Here is a 22,754-nt window from a genome sequence, read left to right on the forward strand (position 1 = left end):
AAAAGGTGAAAGCTCTCGAGGAACCACACCCAAGGATGACCTCTGAACTCCACCTAGGCACAGGCATAGACATGCACTATGCATACATGAGCCATATACATAAACCAAGTATTACTTAAATACAACATCTCTACTAAAGAATGTATCAAATCTGATCTCTTCAAAGATGGTCAATTAATTTTTAAAAATCTTTTTCTTGAAGTGCCGAGAGATGTGAACTGGGGGGTGGGGGATCTTATGCATGTTAAACAAGTACTCTGCTACTGAGCAACCGCCTCTGTCCACCAATTATTTGAATTTTTAACTTGATTTCTTCCCCTCCAACATGCCCTCCCTTGCAAATGCAGATGGGGGGCTGGAGAGATGGCTCAGCAGTTAAGAGCTCTGACTGCTCTTCCAGCAACCACCTGATGGCTCACAACCATCTGTATGGGATCTGATGCCCTCTTCTGGTGTGTCTGAAGACAGCTACAGTGTACTCATACACATGAAATAAATAAAATGTAAACAAACAAACAAAAACAGGAAACCAAAACACAGACGGTTAGAACTTCTGATGGCTTGGTGTGACATTTTGGCCATCTAATCATGTGAAAGTGCCAGGCATTCTGTAGCAAGCATATCACTTTCCGAACTTTTGTCTGTTCCTGGGCCAGCACTATTAGGTAAGAGTCAACCCAAGACTGAGAGGAAATGGGACACTCTACAGGTGCGGTGCACTAAGCTAGCCAGTTCAGTGGGTTAGTGTGTTGCCTGCATTTCCAGTTTATGAAATTCTCATCTTACAATTGGTTTATGGGGATGAAGCTCTATCATAGTTTTAAGTCAAGGCACACTTGCCACACTGCACAATGAAATAGCCAAAGAGAGGAGAAGGGACAGCAGGCACCACTGCTGTGCAAGTTCAGAGGAAGAGGTCTCTAACAACTCCTTTTCTGGCTGGAACCCTGGAAGCTGTATCAGAGAAAAGAAAGGTTTCTGCTGTGCCAGAAATCCTTAAGAAATGTGAAGGGATTTTGCAGAGTTAAAAGTGAAGTGCAGGGCCGGGCATGGTGGCACACTCTAATCCCAGCACTCGGGAGGCAGAGGCAGGTGAATTTGAGTTCAAGGCCAGTCTGGTCTACAAAGTGAGTTCCAGAACAGCCAGGGCTACACAGAGAAACCCTGTCTTGAAACAAAACAAAACAAAACAACACAACAACAACAACAACAAAAGTGAAGTGTAGGGGCTGGAGAGATGGCTCAGTGGTTAAAAGCACTGACTGCTCTTTCGAAGGCCCTGAGTTCAAATCGCAGCAACCACATGGTGGCTCACAATCATCCATAATGAGATTTGACGCCCTCTTCTGGTGTGTCTGAAGACATTGACAGTGTACTTACATAGAATAATAAATAGATCTTTAAAAAAAAGTGTGAAGTGCCGTGGGAAGAAGTTTGCCTTAAAGGTGCTTTTAAACGCAAGGAGGAAGCTTATCTATGAAAAAGCAAAGCATTGTTACAAGGAGTCTCTAGGCAGATTGCAATGACTAGGATGTTAAGAAAAGCTGGGGAGCTAAAGGGATCTTCAACCCTATAGGTGGAACAACATTATGAACTAACCAGTACCCCTGAGCTCTTGACTCTAGCTGCATATGTATCAAAAGATGGCCTAGTCGGCCATCACTGGAAAGAGAGGCCCATTGGACACGCAGACTTTGTGTGCCCCGGTACAGGGGAACGCCAGGGCCAAAGTGGGGGAGTGGGTGGGTAGGGGAGTGGGGGTGGGTGGGTAAGGGGGACTTTTGGTATAGCATTGGAAATGTAAACGAGCTAAATACCTAATAAAAAATGGAAAAAAAAAAAAAAAAAAAAGAAAAGCTGGAAACTTCCATGTACCTGCAGAACCAAAACTGGCATTTGTCTTCAGAATCCACAATATCAGTGGTGTAAGCCACAAGATAGTGTAGCTTCTCTGAGCTAGATCTTCAATTGCACCTTTGTTAAATGCTATGAGGGCTCAATTAGCAGGCTAAATATTGTTACATTTGTTAGGTAACAGTTTCCTCTAGATTTAAACAGTCTATCCATCAGGCACTTACTCCTTTTTTTTAAAATGTATTTTAATAGCAAACTTACAGGAACAGCACAGAAGACAGACAACATTAAAAACATGTACTTTTTTGTAGGACAACTCAGTTAGAGTAGCATAGTGTGTGATAAAAATACTGCAAACACCATTTAGTAGCCGTCAATAAGAAATTTACTTATTTTTTAAAAATCCAAATGCTGGCATTGTCCAGAAAATTTTAACTGATTTATTTATAAGTGTTATAAAGTTGAACTGTTGAAATGTGTTCACTGAAACATTTTGCTTGCATTAATGCTTTACATCTTGCATTTATATTAAAAATTCACACACAAATGAACATGGAGAAATGACAATACCTGATTCTGTCCCCTATGTTTCCACTTACAATCATGTACTTAGGTACCTTTGACCCCATGGAAAAAAATATCTAACATTCAGAACTACTGATAACAGGAAGAAGAGGAAAAAAAAATTTTTTTTTTGAGAATGAAATGTTTCCCCTCATAGTGGACTCTTAAGCACGTTCTCCGAGTATGCTGTGTGCTAACTGGATATCTTTTGGAATAACTGTTACACATTTGGCATGGATAGCACACAGATTGGTATCTTCAAAAAGGCCAACCCGATTGGCCTCACTTGCCTCCTGTAAAGCACCAATAGCTGCACTCTGGAAGCGCAGATCTGTTTTGAAGTCCTGAGCAATTTCTTGCACCAGACGCTGAAAGGGGAGCTTATGAATCAGAAGTTCAGTGGATGATAGCGTCTGATTTCAAGGAGTGCCACAGTATCAGGCCTGTAACGATGAGATTTCTTCACCCCTCCAGTAGAGGGCGCACTCTTGCAAGCAGCTTTTGTAGCTAGTTGTTTCCTGGGTGCTTTACCACAGGTGGATTTGCGGGCAGTCTGCTTTGTATGAGCCATGGTATAGATACCTCCTTACTTAGCCCTCTTCTCCTTCGGCTGGAGCTTGGCAAGTGAGAGGCGGTGCTGGCATTGGAGAGCGGCGGCGCGGCAAAGGCTGCAAACACAATTCCTTTTATTATTTTTTTAATATTTATTTATTTATTTTATGTATGTGAGTACACTGTAGCTGTACAGATGGTTGTGAACCTTCATGTAGTTGTTGGGAATTGAATTTTTAGGACCCCTGCTCACTCTGATTGGCCTTGCTTGCTTGGGTCAACCCCACTCACTCAGTCTCTGCTTGCTCCAGCCCAAAGATTTATCTATTATTATACATAAGTACACTGTAGCTGACTTCAGACTCACCAGAAGAGGGTGTCAGATCTCATTGTGGGTGGTTGTGAGCAACCACGTGGTTGCCGGGATTTGAACTCAGGACCTTTGGAAGAACAGTCAGTGCTCTTACCTGCTGAGCCACCTCACCAGCCTCAGGTACCCACTCCTTAAACAGAAATGTAAATAACTCAAATAGCTTCAGGAAGTCCCAGAAACTGATTGGATTCCCTGGGCCCCTCCCTGTCAGAGTAATAAAAGCTGCAAAGAAGACTGAACCCAGATCAGCTGCCTGAAAGAAGCAGAAAACCAGACAAGGTGCCTGGAAAAGGTTTAGATCAGAGTCACTTTGAAAGGACCCTCTCCAATCTGCTGGGATGGCTGTTGTATACTCCAGGTTGTCTGTTGTCACAGTCTCCGCTTGCCGCAGAGACATGAACTACACGGACACCAAGGCGGGTTCATGCAGCAACTTCTTTACTTGTGGCTTTTCCCCCTACACAGCTTTTTACTTACAGCTCTTTTACTTGGGGCACAGCTCTCTCCACTTAGGGCAAGGGCTATATTTATACAGTAGTGGCAACTGACCTCATCTCGCTCCACACCACCTCATCCAATCAGAATCACACATGCTCCAGGCATAAGCTCAGGTCAGTCACAGATAGGCTGACAGATTCAACTTGGCAGGTAGCTTACACATGCAGTTTCACTGCACATGTTTGGGCAAGGCAGTAAACGTGGGTTTCACGGGGCCTGGCAATGGGCCAGGGCACCATCTTGGCCCATGCGGCCACACCTGCTTCCCGAATCTCCCCCTTTTAGTTTTATTAGTAGCTCTGGGATCAGCATCTGTCTTAGGTTGCCCCCATCCATGCCACATCCTTACCTGTCATGGGAGTGATGAACTCACTTTTGCCATCCTGTCTTAGGTTGGTATGCGCATGTGAGGGTCTTACCCGTCATTGATTACTAATCCAGCATGTTGAGCCAACATTGGGGGAATGCTCCTGCTTCCAAGGCTGCCATAGCCTGCACTAAGGCTCGTTTATCAGCCCTGTGCTGCCTTCGCATATGTGCCATCTACCAAAGCATTCCACTACACAGAACAGTCAGCAGGAGTGCCCAAAAGGCCATCCCTCTCCAATTTTTTAAAAGTCCCACAGTTCCCTGGATGATCTTCAGCCATTGCTTTGCAGTTGCAATCTCCACACTGGTGTTGTTCACAGCAACAATCGATGCTCGCAATTCCTTCATCTTTGTGTCGAGATCATGACTCCAATTTCCTAGCAGCATCACACCAATTGCACACGACAGATTTGCAGCTCTGGAAATATTCTGATACTGAACAGAGGTTACACACATTCCTGACATATGAGTAATGCAGGAAGCAAATACTAACTGCTCCAACAACAGCTTGTGCGGATTGATAGGGAAATACACGAGCTTCGGGTTGATTTCCTTCAACATAAACTACTCCCACACCGCCTTTGCAAATACATTAACAGCACCTGGGATTGGCTCAGTCTGGGTCATGACAAACTGAAGCCAATTAGTGGAGGCAAGTACCTCAATCTGTTTTACATCAGGTTGTTTACCAAAAGCTCCTAGCCCCACCTTTAGACCCTTAAGAATTAGCTGGGCTAAGCAGGACTCAACCTGAGTTACAGCAAAGGCAGCCTAGACCCCATAAGTTGAAACTGACTCCTTCAATCTTTGTACAACCTTCCACTCCAGGGGTTCATGATACCATTGCCCCTGTTGGTCCTGAAATACTGGGAAGGCCCCCGCAATGGCGGGCATATTTTTCCAGACTTTTGCATGAAGACTACGCTTTCCCCTTTTGTCTCCCTCACCTTTATAGGGGGGAGGAGATGGCAACGGAGGGGCTGATGGTTCTGGTGGCCTACTGTGCCTCAAACTTCAGTGGGACATCCGACTACAGATGTCACTATTGCTATCAGTCCTGTCACTGTCACTAGTAGACCCTTCAGAGCTAGATTCCTTCTTCTCTTTTTTTATCTTTGGTTTGTTGTCTAAGCTGTTTAGGTTTTTGGCGGCTAGCCTGAGAAGCAATCTCCTTAGCCTCCTCGAGCGCTGCCGCTCCTTCCTCTATTTCAGCACTGTACTTTCCACTGGTCTCCCCCAAGCACGCCCTGACCAAGATCCAGATGTCTAACATTTTTACTTTTAGTTGCAGTTGAACCCATGTTGCTGAAATTCCCTTCGATTCTATTCCTGAGAACCTTAGTGCTTCATCCCCCTTTTCCCCCTGGGGAATCTTACCTTCGTCCTTACCACTGTTTACTAAAGTTTCCTCACCGCTGTCTACTAAGGTTTCCTTATCGCTGTGATGAGTTCCCCGTATGGGCCACCACTTGTTGCAGTCTCCGCTTGCCACAGAGACACGAACGACACGGACACCAAGGCGGGTTCATGTGTTTTTTTCCCCTACACAGCTTTTTACTTACAGCTTTTTTACTTGGGGCACAGCTCTCTCCACTTAGGGCAAGGGCTATATTTATACAGTAGCGGCAATTGACCTCATCTTGCTCCACACCACCTCATCCAATCAGAATCACACATGCTCCAGGCACAAGCTCAGGTCTGTCACAGATAGGCTGACAGATCCAACTTGGCAGGTAGCTTACACATGCAGTTTCACTGTGCATGTTTGGGCAAGGTAGTAAACATGTGGGTTTCACGGGGCCTGGCAATGGGCGAGGGTGCCATCTTGGCACATGTGACCGCACCCTCTTTCTGCAGTCTGTGAGCTATCCCTCATGCTGGGGTGGACTTCTGGTGATGCAGCTGTCTCCGTGTCAGTCAGTTCGTTTCTAAGTTAACCCTTCACCCGCTGTGGTGGTTTGAATAAAAATGGCCCCCATAAGGTTATAGATTTGAATGCTTGGTCACCAGGGAGTGGCACTATTAGGAGATGTGGCCTTGTTGGAGGAAGTGTATCATTGGAGTGGGCTTGCCCAGTGTCTTGGTCTCTTCCTGCTGCCTACCAATCCAGATGTAGAACTCTCAGCTACCACTCACAGCACCATGTCTGTCTGCATGCAACCATGTTTCCTGCCACGATACCAAACTAAACCTTTTAGTTTAAGCTGAATTCCTTTCTTTATAAGAGTTGCCATGGTGATGTCTCGTTACAGCAAAAGAACCCGTAGCTATGACACCTGTATTCCTGTAAGTAATCCCAATAAAACTCACTGGTTCACCAAGCTGGGCTTTGGTGTTATCTGTATTTTGGTCTGTCATGTGCTGAGAAGATGTGTGTATTTAATCCCTCTGGGGAAAAGTTTTGTCACACAACAACATTGCACAGGAGTACCCCAACATGAAGTCAGTAATGAGCTCGCCTACAAGTCTATCTACAGTAAATGAGCATTAATAACTCTGCAATAAACAGTTGTAATAAGTAACTCAGTAATAAGGTAGTTAATAAACGGTGATTGTTTGGGAGATAAAAAAAAAGGATCACTAACACCTGTAATCATTAAAAAATGCAAATCAAAGCTACCCTAATCCCAGCACTAGAGGTTGAGAGGCACAGGATAGCCTAGGGTACTTAGAAAGTTCTAGGATAGCCTAGGCTAGATGGAGGAACTGGAGTATAAATCCCCAGGACTCATGTAACAAAAGCCAGGAATAGCTATATATACCTATAACCCTGGAGTGGGAGCAGACACAGGCAGATCCCAGCAGTTCAAAGCAACAGAGGAAGACGCAATGTCATTCTCTGATCTTTGCAAGTACGTGCACTGCACACATAAAGAAACACACATACAAGTAAAATATAGTAAACCAAAACAGAAATAAAAAAACCTAAATGGGAGCATCACTCCACCTGCAATGGAATAGCCCAGGGAAAGACACGATCACACGTGCTGGTGAGGACGTGGAGTGTCTGCAGCTTCCGAGCATCACTGATAGGAAGCACCAGGGTGTACTTGCTTTGGACGACAGTTGGACAGTTCCTTGTAAAGTTCAACCTGCACTATTTGCACAGCCCAGCAGCCCTCCTCCTGGATATTTGCTCAAGAGAAATAGAAAATTCATATGTTCACACAGAATGTGTACACAGACATTTATAGCAGCTTTATCTCTGACAGCAAAAATCTGGAAACAACCCAAATGTCCATCAGCTTATAAATGGATAAATAAATATTTGCACATTCAAAATATTAAATATCATGCAGCAATTAAGCAGTAGAATGAGCTATGGGCATATGTGGATATTATAGCAAGGAAGAATCTCAAAAACAGTGTGCTCAGCCAAAGCCAGACTCCAAAAGACCATGCAAGATTCCAAGTTCTTGAAACTCTAGGAGTAAAACTGTAGTGAAAAAAAAAGCAGAACCCTGGTTGTTGGCACTAGGGTAGGAGAGGAGGCTGACTGTTAGGGGACAAGAGTGATTAAAATGTTCCATATCACAATGACAGCAGGAGTTACACCACTGTACACATTTGTTAAAGCTAGGAAACTCACATTCCTTAAAATTGGTGGGTTTTACTGCATACAAACTGCACAACAATAAAGCTGATTTAAGGAAAGCTTCCAAAAAGAGGAGTCAGAAAGTGGGACAGGGGGCAGAGCTCTGTAGGCTCAGTGGGAGGGTGTGTGCTTAGTTTGCAGGAAGCCTGCATTCACTGCCCAGCATGAGGTGGGGGTGGAGGAGGGAGCTGAAAGAATAGGGAGAGGAAAAAGAGGATGACAGAAAAGAAAGAGAATGAAGGGGAGAAGAGCAGAAAGGGGAGAGGAAAAGGGGGGAAGAGAAAGAAGGCCATAGAAGCTACGTCATTGGAAAAATCACAGAATTGCCCCATGGTTATGTGTCCACATTTAGACAGTAAAAATAATAATCTCTGGGTTTCAAGAAGCAATGGGTTCAGTCTTTGTGTTCTTGTTTTTCTATACCATCAGTCTGACAGCAATAAACCTAGGCTGTCACTGACTGGTGGTGTTGGTAGTCTAGTCCCTCCTTTGAACACATCCATTGTCTCTCTAAAAGGGAGCCCTTCCTCTGCAGAGAAGAAAGAACATTGGATAATTGCTGGACATATCAGGGAGTACACATTGGGTGTTATTCATAGCGTGTATTAAAATGTAATATACAGCACCTGGGAGGCAGAGGCAGGCAGATATTTGAGTTTGAGGCCAGCCTGGTCTACAGAGTGCACTCCAGGACAGCCAGGGCTACACAGAGAAACCCTGCCTCAGAAAAAAAAAAAAAAAAAAAAAAAGAAAGAAAAAGAAAAAAGAAAAGAAAAGAAAAAGTAATGTACAAGCCCTTCCCCTTAGCAACCCACTACTATGGAGAAGCTCTTAAGGCAGGCATGAATACATATACATACATATATATATATATATATATATATATATATATATGAAAATCTGTAATCCCAACACTTGGGAGGTAAAGGCAAGAGGACTGTGGTAGGTGGGAGGCCAGTCTACATTGTGAGACCCTATCTCAAAACAAAACAACAACAAAAAGCAAATAAAGGCTGGAGAGATGCTCAGTGGCAAGGAGCACTTGCTGCTCCTGCAGAGGACCAGGGATTGGTTTCCAGGACCCACATGGCAGCTCACAACCTTTTGTAACTCCAGTTTAAATCCAGGGAATCAGATGTCCTCTTTAGGCTTCTGTGGGCAGTGCACATATAAGGTGCATATCCATACATACAGGCAAAACATTCATCAACATAAAAATAAATAAATAACTCAAACAACAAACCATGAAAAAGTTATCTATTGATGTATTAGCAAAGGGACCAGCAAGATGGCTTAGGGAGTAATATGCTTGCTGGGCAAGCCTCGGAATCTGAGTTCAGTTCCCCATGTACATTGATAGATGTAGAACGGTCTACCTTGAAAGTGGGCAGCATTAGTCACTGGTCTTGAGCCCTGGGTTGTTTAGGGCAGAGAAAGCCAGCTGAATGCTACCCATGCATGCATGCACGCATTCTCTCTGCTCTTGACCATGATCTTGCTGTTGTAAGTTCTTGCTTTGACTTCCTCTCACTGATGTAACCTGGAACTGTGAGCTAAAATAAACCTTTTCTTTTTCATTTCATTTGTTAGGGTATTTTTTTACAGCAACAAAAGTGAAAGTAGAGCCAGGCATGGTGGCGCACGCCTTTAATCCCAACACTCCGGAGGCAGAGGCAGGCGGATTTCTGAGTTCGAGGCCAGCCTGGTCTACAAAGTGAGCTCCAGGACAGCCAGGGCTACACAGAGAAACCCTGTCTCGAAAAAACCAAAAAAAAAAAAAAAAAAAAAAAAAAAAGTGAAAGTAGGAAGAGTCTACTCTGAGGACAGAGCCCAGCTATTGTGTGTGGGTTGGCACACCTTCTGTCCCACCTGTGCTTCCTGATCCTCCAAGATGTGAGGAGCATCCTCCTCCTCACGCCCCTTCCATCACGAACTCCACTTTGCTTTTCCAGCCATGGTGGACTGACACTGTGAGGTAGAGGAGAGCATCCATCTCTTAAGTAGCTTCTGTCACCTAAGTGTCACAGTGGTAAGAAAAGCAAAGAATGCTTGAAGTTCGAGATTCTTTCTTTCATTCTGGGTCCCCTTGTCTCCAGCAGTGGGCAGCTGCCGCCTGCGTTGTTTTGCATTCTGTGAGTATCAGGAACAGCATGGTCCAGCCCTACACACGAGAACCCAACCAACATCTCCCTTTGGTGCTGGCAAGAGTGAGACACAACATAGAGGTTACATCCTTCTGAAGAAAGCAGCTCAGGATCTCTGTCACCATCCTGTGGCTGGACGCCAGAGGCGTGCCTAGATGCAGAGCGGGCCTCCGGCAAGGGGAGAGGAACTCTGGAGCGGAGGCAGGTGTTGACCAGGCTTCCGTTGCTGTTGCTTCTAGGAAGAGAAGCAAACCTGCAGCTCGGGCGGATGCTCAGAACTTAACCCGTGATTGTAGCTTTAACAACCACCTGTAACACACCCTTTGCTCCTTCTGTGCCCAGTTCTGTTTTGGGCTTCCCTTGTTTGATGCATCAATTTTACAAGGTCCTTCTGCTTCTGCTTCTCTGCTTCTGGGATCACAGGTGTGCCCCACAATGCCCAGTTATGTGGCCCAGTGCTTCATGTGTGCTAGACAAGTACCCTACCAACCAAACCACACTCCGGCACTTTTTGTTTCGTTTTGAGATGTAGTCTCTTTCAAGACCCAGTGGTCTTGAGACCACAGTCCCCCTGTCTCACCCTTCCTAATTCTGAGATCCCAGGCATGCATCACTAGATTTGTTTTGTTTTGTCCCCGAGTTTCTGTATAGCCCTGGCTGTCCTGGAACTCACTTTGTAGACCAGGCTGGCCTCGAACTCAGAAGTCCGCCTGCCTCTGCCTCCCGAGTGCTGGGATTAAAGGCGTGCGCCACCATGCTCTGTGCATCACTAGATTTGGATTAGCTTATATATTCATGTGAAAAACGAACGTAAGGCTGAGTATAGGTGTACACCTGCAATCCCAGTATTTGGGAGGCAGAGGTCAGATAGTTATGACTTCGAGGCCAGTCTGGGCTAATCAGTGGGACCATGTTTCAAAGTGCGAGGGGAAGAGGAAGAGAAGGAAGAAAGGAAGGAAGGAAGGAAGGAAGGAAGGAAGGAAGGAAGGAAGGAAGGAAGGAAGGAAGGGAAAGGAAAGGAAAACGGAGGTGGGAGGAAGAAAGGAAGGAAGGGGCAGCAAAGGAGAGAGAGAAAACATAGTATGAAAGCAGCAGTAACATTTGCTTAAAATACAATTTAAAATCATGTTCACCTGGCAGGGAGGTCCTGGGCAAGCCTCAAAACACACACAGCTGCAGAGATGGGCTGCATCCGTAGAGGACTAAGAAAGTTTCACTGATAGGCTGAGGACCAGCTGCCAGCACGTGCTCTGAAAAGCAGCTGGGGCATGTTTTTTATTTTTCATTGTTTTGTCATAAAATATCTCTATTGTAAACCCAGAAAGATCTGTCAGATAGTCACTTGTCCCCAGAGGGGCTCCCAGCCACACAACTTACTTACATGTGTAAATAAGTATTTGTATTCTAGTCCCTGGAAGAGGAACCCCAAATATGTTTTAGACTCCATTTTCAACACTAGGGTCCACAGCTTAGAACCAAATTTAGATCAAAGTGAGCAAATGGGCAGTGGTGTCCTTTGGGTCTTCCCACTGGGATAGAAGGGACTCGTGGTCAGAGCTACTTAGTCCATAACAAGTGGACTCAAGGGCATCTGCCCACTTCTGAGTATGCACAGCTTCTGGGTTGGACAGAGAGGCATAGGTGTGCCTCATAGCTCGCTCGCTCTCTCTCTCTTTCTGGGAAAACAGAATGTTCTATAGGGTACTTAAAGAAAACAGTAAACGATTAAGTTTTAGGATAAATAAATCACCTGCAGTTCAAAATATTCTCTTTTTAAAACGGGGGGGGGGGGGGGGAGGGGGGCGGCAGACATGGTAGTACACACCTGTTTTGTTTTGTTTTGTTTTGTTTTGTTTTGTTTTGTTTTGTTTTGTTTTGTTTTGAATCCCAGCACTCAGGAGGCAGAGACAGGTGGAGCTCTGTGAGTTCCAAGACAATCAGGACCACATAGAGAGGCCCTATCTCCAAAAGCAAAGAGAAGAGGAGAGAGAGAGAGGGAGAGAGGGAGAGAGGGAGAGAGGGAGAGAGGGAGAGAGGGGGAGAGGGGGAGAGGGGGAGAGGGGGAGAGGGGGAGAGGGAGAGAGGGGGAGAGGGAGAGAGGGGGAGAGGGGGAGAGGGGGAGAATGAGAGCAGGGGGCCTAGAGATGTAGCCCAGTTAGTGCTGTTCTCAGCATTCATGAGGCCCTGGGTTCAACACAACTCAGGCAACTCAGGAGGTCAATTCAGGAGTATTAGGAGTTCTCCTGACACTTGGCTTGGCTACATAGTGAGTTTGAGACCACCTTAGGCTACATGAAATCCTGTGTCAAAAATTTTGTTATGCCAAGCAGTGGTGGTGCATGTCTTTAACCCCAGCACTCAGGAAGCAGAACAGGTAGAAGGCAGCCCTCTGGGGAAAAATATGTATATGTGTATATATGTATATATGCGTATATATTTAGGAGGTTCATTCTTGAATCAGAAGCCAGCTGAGGCTAGGCTACTGATTTCCTGACCAACCTAGACTATATTGTACAAGGACTTCTATTGCTGAGCTACATCCTCAACTTTTTCTAAAATTTATTTCTGGTTATATTTATTTTAATTATTGTGAGGCAAGCTCCTACTGTCCTTGAGCATAAAAGCTATCAGCATCTTACTCAGAGCAGGTGTAATTATCTTCAAGAGGCCTCAGTCCCAGACAAGTTCATGTTTCCCGACATCAGGAGGAAGCGGAAAGATCTTTAGGCCCTCTATATCCTTCACTCCCTCTTGTACAACCCCAAGCCCCATCCAGCTTTATGTACTTGTGCTCCAGCTGACTGCTCTTCTGCCGTATAAGGACTCCAAAAGAAGGCCTGCTGCAGCTGTGTCCACTTTAATCAGAGTTAGGAAAAGTGAGTCTGCTCTCAGGTAGGTTGCTGTAGTATAAGGCTTGTGGAGCTAAGCCTGTCTTCCCAAGGGGTGAGAACAAAGCAAGCAGCAGCTCTGGGAACACAGGAGCAGGGTTTGTTGACACTGGGAGGAGGGGTGTGGATGAAGACTCAGGAGGGAAGGACGTCAGGGAGAAGGGAAGGCACCTTGAGAGGATAGAAGGCTGGGGACAGGGCAGGTGGGACAGAATGGCTGGAAGTGAGAAGAGGGAGGAGCGGGCAAAGCAGGGTCTGGTGTCCCCAAGCAGAGCCAGGCTCCTTCCGCAGCCACAGGCTCTCGGCAAGCACAGGCTGCTGTGGTCTGTGAGAAAGCTTTTATTCACCTGCGGTAAAACTGTTAAAAAAAAAATTGCACGTATAATCCATGTGTATTATACATAATTACATACTCTCTCTATAAAATCACACCAGCACTATATAACTATTACACATATATATGTAATTTATACAAAGTGCGGGTTAAGCCTATATAGTATAGGGTTGATGTCATTTCTCTTTGGGAATTTAAATGTACTATCTTTAGAAGATGAGAACAGGAAGTTGTAATAGGGTGTGGCAGTGCATGCCTGTAATTCTAGCACCTAGGAGACAGAGGCAAGGGAGTCTCCCCATGTTCAAGGCCAGCTTTGTCTACATAGTGAAAAACCCTGTGTATTTTTTTTTAAAAGAAAGTTGTAAAAATGTTTGCCTCTGCCCCCAAACTTTCATAGGCCTAGAGATTCCAAAATTGTGGGAATATTAAAATAGATAACTTGGGAACTAGACAACTCCCAACAGTATTCTGAGGAATGGGCAGGGCAAAATCAGAAGTACTCATTGGGCAAGGCTGCACTGGTGTCCTCCCCGCCACGCCCCCCACCTCCCGCCCCCACCCCCACCCCCACCCCCGCGCCAAAACACTCTGATTTAGGGTTTCTTTCTTGTCTCAGGAGAGGACCTCAAGGCAGGAATCTGGCGGTAGGAACTGAAGCAGAGGCCACGGAGAAATAATGGCTCACTCAGCCTGATCTCTTATACAACTGAAGACCACCTGCCCAGGGATGGAAATATTCACCCACAATGGGCAGGGCTCTCCTACAAGAATCATTAATTAAAAAAAAAAAAAAATGTGGCTGGGAAGTGGTAGCTCACACTTTTAATCTCATCACTTGGCAAGGGTTTCTGTGAGTTCTAGGCCAGCCAAGGCTGCAGGGAGCGAGACCCTGTATCAAAATTTCAATAAATAAAAAGTCTCACAAACTGGCCTACAGGCCAATATAATGGATACAGTTTCTCAGTTGAGGTTCCCTCTTCTCAGATGATTCAAGCTGTGTCAAGCTAACAAAAACTAACCTTCTAGTCTTCATGGGTGGGGTCTGTGCGGGAGTTGTGAGCAGTTTGTGCAGAAGAGAAGTGGGTTTCATCTCAACAACCAGCTCTCTAGGTAAGGAATCCAGTCCTGTGAAAATCCTGCTCCAGGAAATAATTAATTCCTTCAAGGGTGGAGCCCCCAGCACTGGATTACTCTCCACCTGGCCCCACCCCTTAAAGTCACAGCACAGAAGCCCTTCTTACTCTGTTGACTGCTGTGCCCCTCAGCTAGAGAGAACATTTAACATGCTTTTATTTGCAGAGACCAGAGGACAACAAATGACAGCCAGATTGAGTCCATCCATTCTTGTGTCACCTGGAAATGGTTTTGCATTTTAGAATGGAAAGACACTACTCTGGTGAGAAAATTTATTAGAAGGGTTAAGAATTTATGGGGGCTGGAGAGATGCTTCAGCAGTTAAGAGCACTGACTGCTCTTCCAAAGGTCCTGAGTTCAATTCCCAGCAACCACATGGTAGCTCACAACCATCTGTAATGGGATCTGATGCCCTCTTCTGGTAAGTGTGAAGACAGCTACAGTGTACTCATATAAATAACATAAATAAATAAATCTTTTTTTAAAAAAAAGAATTTTACCTTTTACCTCTATAGAAAACGGTTTAATCCCTGCTGGAAATAATGCCCAGCACACAGTAGGTCTGAGCAAATGAAGGAGTTTGATGAGTGCTTCCTTAAGGTCCATTGAAAGAACTCAAAACAGCAGTGGGGAGGTGGCTCCAGGTAGAGTTTGATTTTCAAAGGCATAGTCATGGAAGGGCCAGCCAGCGCGGGACTTCTCTTTATTAGAGGATGTGGCGATAGGGAGCCAGGAAAGGATACAGAATCAGAATGGAGAGGCCAGAAGAAGAATGTAGAGTAACTGAAGGGAATTAGAGGTAGGGAATGGAACCAGCACTGACTCTAGAGTCTGGCAGAAGCCTCTTGCTGGCTGAGAAGGGAGCATTCAAGCACAGTTAGCAGCAATGGCTTAAGGCCTTCCTCCCTTCCCAGCTGTCAGCCTGTAATTTTCCAGTCATCGCCCTAGAAATGGAATTTACAGTAAAAGGACACCAACCCTTACCTAACCTCAAACCCTTATGCAACCCTAGTGGCTCCTGGTTTTATCTTATCAGATTGTAATTCAGAAGTCACCCCTGAAGGCATTCTCTAATCTCAGGTTTGGAAAAGAGAAACAGATGGAGGAGGCTGAACCTGTCGAACAACAAAATTCCAGAAGCTTCCAGAAGCTTCTAAGAAGTCACTTGGAGACGCTCATGTCCTTTCTCTGAGCACCTTTCCGTTTTGAATAAGCTCCAGTTCTGCTCTTCCTGAAATTCTTTTAGGCTGTTTGACCACAATGCCATGGATCCAGTTTTTGTCCAAGAAGAGTCTCTGATAAAGAACTCCAGAGGTTAGGCAAGTGACAGTAGAAAGCCAAGCTCTACCCTGTGTTGATGTTGATGCAACCAGATGTGGCAGATGTAATACACACCCTGGTCCTCACCTGGAGGTGAGGGCAGGGACAGCAGCTCAACACCTGCTTTGGGACTCTAGCATCTGACACATTAAAGCCCGAGGCTACCAACTGCACACACTGGCTTGTATAGAGCTCTGAACTCACTAGGTCTTCTAGGCCTCACAGGGTCATGTAACTCCTGACCGTTTTAGAGCTGAGATGGTTGTGGCGACCCGCAGACTACCGTGACTCTGTAGTCATGGCAACAAATAGTTCTGCCCATAGTGGTGGTAATAGGACTGTTAATTTTACATCTCAGAAGGGGGAAATATGTCAAAAACTCTCACCTGGCCTGCAGGAACTGCTCTCTCCTGTTTCAGTTCCAGCTGCTTGTGGGCTAAGAGGGAGTGGTGCTAAGCTATATAAGAAGTAGAAGGTTGGCTGAGGGTTAGCACTCCATTGATAAGTTGTCACATGCTATGATGGGACTTTTGGTGATCCAACTATCTTCATTAGGGTTCTATTGATGGATGAAACACCATGACCAAAAGCAATTAGAAGAGGAAAGAATTTATTTTACTCCACAGAGTAGTACATCATCAAAAGCAGTCAGGAAAAGAATTCAAATAGGGCAGGAATCTGGAGGCAGAAGCTGGTGTAGAGGCCATGGAGGAATGCTGCTCGCTGGCTTGCTCTCCATGGCTTGCTCAGCCCTCTAGTGATACCCATGACCAACTGCCCAGGGTTGCCACCACCCCAATATACTGGATGCTCCCACATCAAATTATTAATTAAGAAAATGTCCTACTGACTGATCCTTGGATCAATCTTATGGAGGCATTTTCTCAACTGAGATTCCCTCCTCTCAGATATAACTCTAGCCTGCGTCAAGTTGACACAGAGCTAGCCAGAACACTGTTTGGGTCCCCTGAGATCTTGTAAGCAACATCTAGACATGGATAGAACTATATCTTCTGGAGAGTTACAGACAATTGTGAGCTGTCAGATGTGGCTGCTGGGAACCAAACTTTGAGCCTCTGCAAGAACAATAGACAAACTTAACTGATGAACTATCTCTCCGCTCCCACCTTGTTTTTTGAGATAGAACCTTACGTTGGCCTGGAAAGTGCCAAAAACAAACACCAGGACCTCCCTCCCTGGACCCTACCTCTCTGGTGCTGGAATCACAAGCATGGGTCACTGCGCCTATCTTCATTTTTTAAACTTAGATTTTAAAAAGAAATGTTTATAGCATTGCAGATCAACTAAGACCCTTGTTTATACTAAGTGCATGATCTACCATGAAGCTGTACTCCTAGCCCACATTTTTTTAAAAAAGGGTGTATTATGGAATTATATGTTCGTTTGTTGCTAGTGAAGTTATCAAATTATTCTTAAAAGCATCATCAATGCCTTTAGTGGGGACACACATCTGTAATCCCAGTGCTTGGAAAGCTGAGGCAGGATGGTTGCTGTGAGTTTGAGGCCAGCCTGAACTACATGAGCACCAGAGAGGTCAACCTCAACAAAATATCACCCCAGCATTCAAAACAGTATTATTAAAGTTTCATTTTTATTTCCATTCTAATGTGTGTAGTGTGTGTATGTGTGTGTGTGTAGTGAGTGTGTATAGTGTGTGTATGTGTGTGTGTAGTGTGTGTATGTGTGTGTGTAGTGTGTAGTGTATGTGTGTGTGTAGTGTGTGTATGTGTGTGTGTAGTGTGTGTGTGTATGTGTGTAGTGTGTGTGTAATGTTTTACAAGTGTAGGAGCATGTGTAAGGGTGCATGTGCACTCGCAGCACACTGATGTGGAGGCCTGAGATTAGTAATTGGAATCATCTTCAGTTAGTCTTTCACCTTATTCATTAAGGCAAGGTCTCTCAATCAAATCCAGAGTTCATGGATCTGGTAAGTCTTACTAGACAGACTTCTCTGGGGAACCTCTGTCTCCATCTTCAGAGGTTAGAATTCCAGGGAGGCCAGCACACCTGCCTGACATCTGTGTGGGTTCTGGGGATCAGAGTCCTCCACATTCATGCTTGCAGAGCACACACTTTAGCCTAATAAACCATCGCACAAACCCCTTGCTTCACTTATTGAGAGTGGGTTTCATGTGACCTCAGCTGGCTGCAAACCTTTCCATGTAATCAAGGATGACCTTGAACCCTTGCCCTGTCTCTGTCTCCCAAGTATTGGGATTACAGGTGTGTGGCCTACTGAAGTCTTAAAAAGTTAACCCTTTTCATGTGCACACAGTGCTCTAGAGTTAGAATATAGATCCTTGATCCAAAGAAAGGAAAAAAAAAATCACATGAAACAACTAGAAAAAAAGACCATATTATTATAAACTGTATCATTGTTTTGGCCCAGGCTGGCATTGAGCACACTATGCAATTGAGGTTGGCCTTGAACTCCTGATCGTCCTGTCTCCATCTCCCAAATGCTAGAATTGCAGGCGTATACCACCATACCGGGACTTTACATACATTTGAAAAATGTTCAGAGCACAGTTTGTGATGCAGATTATGAGAACTATCTGGAAGTATAACTCCTAAAGGAACAGGGGACACAGCCTGCAGTGTCCCTGGTAAGATATTCAGCAGCAGAATTAGGTCTCCCAGAGACAGGGCAATGTGAAGTGACTGCAGAGCTATAAATAGTGACAGCCAGTTTACAGTACAGGCTGATGAAGTATGGAACCATAAACACACATAGAGTGTGGCTGTTAGCTAGAAACACCGGACCAAATGCATCTACATGTAGAGACTAAGTTCTCTGTTTAGGTGGCAGAAACCTTGTCTGCTATGGAAAGGAGAGATGGTGTAGCAGTTTTGGGGTTAAACAAAGCAAGGCTTAAGCCCTTGCTCTTCCACTAGCTGTGTGAGACTGGATGAGGCTCCCCAAATTCACCACATGGTTCGGCTGTAGCTTCACTAGGCTCCAGAGAAGCCCAAAACCTCACAAGCAGCGTCTAGCCTCACTCGCTGTATATTTGTTGGGCCATTATCTTGCCCTTCCCCCCCCCCAGGATATTGCCATTTTCTCACAAAAGGGATTATGTATTCATGTCTATGGTATCTGCCTGGTACCTTCTCCAGAGATGTTGAGCTAATCAACATGACAACAACTTGTTCAGATAATGATGGAGGCTTTGCGTTAACTAGATTATATACTTTGTCTAATTTCGGGATCACCTTATCTAACCCTCATAACAATTCCTCAATTGTCCCTGTGAATATCCCAATCAAATGATAGGGATACAGAAACTTTGCGCTCTTGCTACGTTTGTGCAGCCAGTAAAGGGGGGGGGTAGGGGGTGGGAAGGTGGAGGAGGAGGCAGGCTCTGCTCCTACAGTCACCAAGAAAAATTCCACTGGCCAATAGGAGTTTCAGCAGCTGTCTGAGTACCAAAAAGGGAGAGAATCTGTGAGAGGGATAAGTACATTCCAGGCACTGACCACAGCTTCGGGACAGCCCTGATGTGTAATGAGCTTGGGATGGGGGTTGAAGGGGAAAAGAAAGGTTGCAGGTGGGAAAAGGCTGGTGAGCTCCTTTTCTTGGCCTCTACTGGGTCTCAGTGTTGTAGGGGGTCCATGAGTACTCTGTGCAGGGGAACCCAGGCCTCTGCACAAAGTTCTCAGTAACTGAAACAAGGCAAGCTAAGGCCTAGGATCTTAGACATCAGCCAGGCAGTGCACAGATGGCATGGGGTTGTCAGGGAGCTAGGAAGGATACCTGGGCATATGGAAGGGATTGGAGCTGCACAGTAGATCTGACAAAAGACTTGAGCACCGGGGATAATGTAGCAGCACAGATGCAACTTAGTGTCAAGGTTTCAAATTCATGTAGTGGTTGAGGGGCTTGCCATGTGTAAAGCCTTGGGTTTGACTCTTCATACTGCAAATATGCTAATAACCAGCTGGATGTAGTGGCTCATACTTGTAATCCCAGCATCCAGGAGTCTGAGGCTAGTAGGCTGCCATGAGCTAAGGCCAGCCTGGACTATGTAATGAGACCCTGTCTCAAAACAAAACAAGGGTCTGGCCAGAGTGTTTGCCTAGCATGATGAAGCCCTAGGTTTCATTCCCATGCTGTGTGTGTGTGTGTGTGTGTGTGTGTGTGTGTGTGTGTGTGTGTGTGTGTTCGTGCATATCCAGAACTTGAGAGCTAGCTCAGCTGGGTAAAGTGTTGGCCATGCCAGCAGAAGGACCTGTTATTGAGAACCTAAGAGGAAATACTGAACACAGAACACTCCGTGCCTAGCAAGCTCTTGGTACCTGTTATTGCTGACCACTCAAGAGCGTCAATGAAAGGGCACCCCCCATAGATCAATAACTTCATGCTCAGGAGCTATGTTCCATTGCCTCTTTCTTCAGGATTTTGCTGGTTCAAGGCTCACGTTCTCCATTAGTCCCATCACACATAGTTTTCTGTATACTGGAGAACTAATGGAGGTTCCAGACCTTTACTCTCAGCTGCTGGGAGGAAACAGGGGCATCCTGTTGACCCCTCTGAGTCAAGGGTCGGACCCCGCCCCCCCATCCTCTTCCGGTGCTCTCAAAGCCTGCACTAGTTTTTCAGCCTTCCGGTGGAATTCAACTTTAACTTCATTTCTTCTCGGTTTCATTCTTTCTTTCATGACAATGTCTATTAATTTCTTCTCTGTCTCAACTTCTTCCCTTCTCACGGGTCACCCCCAGTCCCCAACAGGCTTGGTCCAGTGGTTTCTCTCTATATTTTCACTTAAGGTGCCAAACTAATGATCAACAGCTGACTGGAAATATTACATTGCTTAAAAGTTATCTTTATTCTGCCGGGCGTGGTGGCGCACACCTTTAATCCCAGCACTCGGGAGGCAGAGGCAGTCGGATTTCTGATTCGAGGCCAACCTGATCTATAGAGTGAGTTCCAAGACAGCCAGGGCTATACAGAGAAACCTTGTCAAAAAAAAAAAAAAAAAAAAAAAAAAAGGACTGTCCAGGATTCTCTGAGTTTTTAGGGGAGCTCAGATTCTTGGATTTGTTATTCAGCTTTGCTTGGACCATCGCTCCCAACTTCTCTGCACGGAGTTGATAATCGGGTCCCTGGAACCCGCCCTGCTCCCACCTTCCACCTCCCAGGACCTCCTTTCTCTAGCCTCTGATGAAACTGCATTACTTCCAGAAAACCCGCTTTGATTCCCAGCACGCCACACAGAAGTTTGCTCTGGCCAATTCCTCCATTCCCAAACTGTTTTTATTCCTTGGACTCCAAGCAAATCTGACTTTGAATTGTGTCCCACACTTGAGACTTTGTCTGGCAGGTGTGGGCTCCTGTTTCCTGCGGAATCCTATAACTTAAGGAACCCAGAATCAGGAACTGGAAAAATGCTCACTTAGTGATTGGATGAGTAAAGGCACACACATTTGTCAGGCTTTTTGCGCATTTCGAGCATCCGCTCAGTCTCCTTTCTAGGGTGGGTTCTGTCCCGTCCCTGGCCCCAAAGTGTTTGTTTCCTGGTTGCCCGCTCTCCAGGAACTTGCCTAACTGCAGAATGCTGTTGCAAAGTTCCTTCTTTCTGGATAGGAGCCCACCGTCGGGTTGGATCCGGAATGCTGGGAACCAACGCCCACTGCTGCGCGGGGGAACCTCGGTGTCGGCCCTCTTCCTCCTGCTCGCTGCCATTGGTAGACGGGACAGGCGGGGTGGGCGGGCCCTCCCCCATAGCCCCTCGGTTCTCCTCCCCATTTCCAGGGGTGGGGACGACGGGAGGCGGGAGGTGAGGAGGGACTGCGGAGGGGCGTAGGGTTATATCTGCGCCTCCTCCGCCTGAGCTGCTAAACCGCCGGGATTGTGGGACCACAGTTGGGAAACATGCTGGACGCGAGCGGCTGTAGTTGGGCGATGTGGACGTGGGCGCTGTTGCAGCTGCTGCTACTAGTGGGGCCCGGAGGCTGCCTGAATCGCCAGGAGCTCTTCCCCTTCGGCCCTGGGCAGGGGGACCTAGAGCTGGAGGCCGGGGACGACGTGGTATCCCCCTCCCTGGAACTGATCGGAGAACTGAGCTTCTATGATCGTACGGACATCACGTCGGTCTATGTGAGTTGGGGCCGGGAGGGGAGGAAGGCCAGGCTATGCTGGGGTCGCCAGTCCAGAGAGACAGATGTGGAACTTGGGCGTCGCCCTCCGGGACCCGAGTGCTAGCTGTCCCAGTGAGGGGCTCTCCGTTGAATCTGCGCATCTAGAGGATCGCATTGCTTGTCTGTCACCCCAGTAGCACTCGAAGTTTAGGGTGGCATCTGCCTCCGGGATCCACTCATCTATGCGCGCGCCCTGCCAGGATCTGGGGACCTCGAGTAGAGTTTTCCTTCTCGATTCCGTGCGCTTCTCGCCTTCCTACTGGGACAGGTCCCAGTACCCTGCAGCTCAATGGCCAGAGTTGGGTTGTATCCTGTGAGCGCTCCTAGGGACTCTGCCGATGGCAAGCTAGAAAGGACAGAGGAACCCTCCTGCTCCGCCCCAGAGTTTCAGTGGACAGCCCCTGCATCTGTGTGCGTGGGTTCTGGCTACGTCTTGGCAGAGATTTTGCTCTCTTAGTTGGGCTGGTTTCAGAGTACAGAGGTCAGGACTGAGAACGCAGGGCGCCCCGGTGATCCAATTTCCTGTGGCTGAGGGTGTCACCCAGGGGCCCCAGATGAGGAGCGGGACTTCATGACCTTTTAGCTCCCTTGAACCTCCCCAGTGCTGGCAGGGCCTGGGAGCGCTGTTAGCCTGGTCAAGCCCTTTCGTGCTGCTCCGGCACACCATGTGGATTTGATATAAAGCCTGCGTGCATTCCACAAGTGTGTGTGTGTGGGGGGACTACACAGACGGCGGGGGAGTGGCTATTCTCTCAGCCTGGCCTGGGCAGATAGCATGGGGCAACACCCACGTGCAGCTTGTCAGCTTTGCCTAGAAAGAATGGGTCACACCCACAAAGAACTCTTACCCTTTGCTGGCTAGTTGCCCTGGCCCCACCGTGGGAAGCCCGGAGAAGCCTATAGACTTTTAGCATGCTTTGAAATACACACAATGAAATCCTCCACCTTACCAAAGAAAACAACGTGG

General features: G+C 46.4%; 1 protein-coding gene and 1 pseudogene across 1 annotated transcript in view; one reads left to right on the forward strand and one right to left on the reverse strand.

Annotated features, from left to right (window-relative positions):
- Positions 2,582-21,371, reverse strand: Gm7426 (predicted gene 7426; annotated as a pseudogene).
- The window catches only part of Nid1 (nidogen 1), a 74,674-nt gene continuing 73,341 nt past the window's right edge, over positions 21,422-22,754 (forward strand). Inside the window, exon 1 of the mRNA NM_010917.2 lies at positions 21,422-21,746. Within this exon, the coding sequence (NP_035047.2) occupies positions 21,522-21,746 (225 nt within the window). The 5' untranslated portion in view covers positions 21,422-21,521. The remainder of the gene's footprint in view (positions 21,747-22,754) is intronic.

The sequence above is a fragment of the Mus musculus genome, chromosome 13 (genome assembly GCF_000001635.26).
Source record: "Mus musculus strain C57BL/6J chromosome 13, GRCm38.p6 C57BL/6J".
In the NCBI taxonomy this organism is placed as follows: Eukaryota; Metazoa; Chordata; class Mammalia; order Rodentia; family Muridae; genus Mus; species Mus musculus.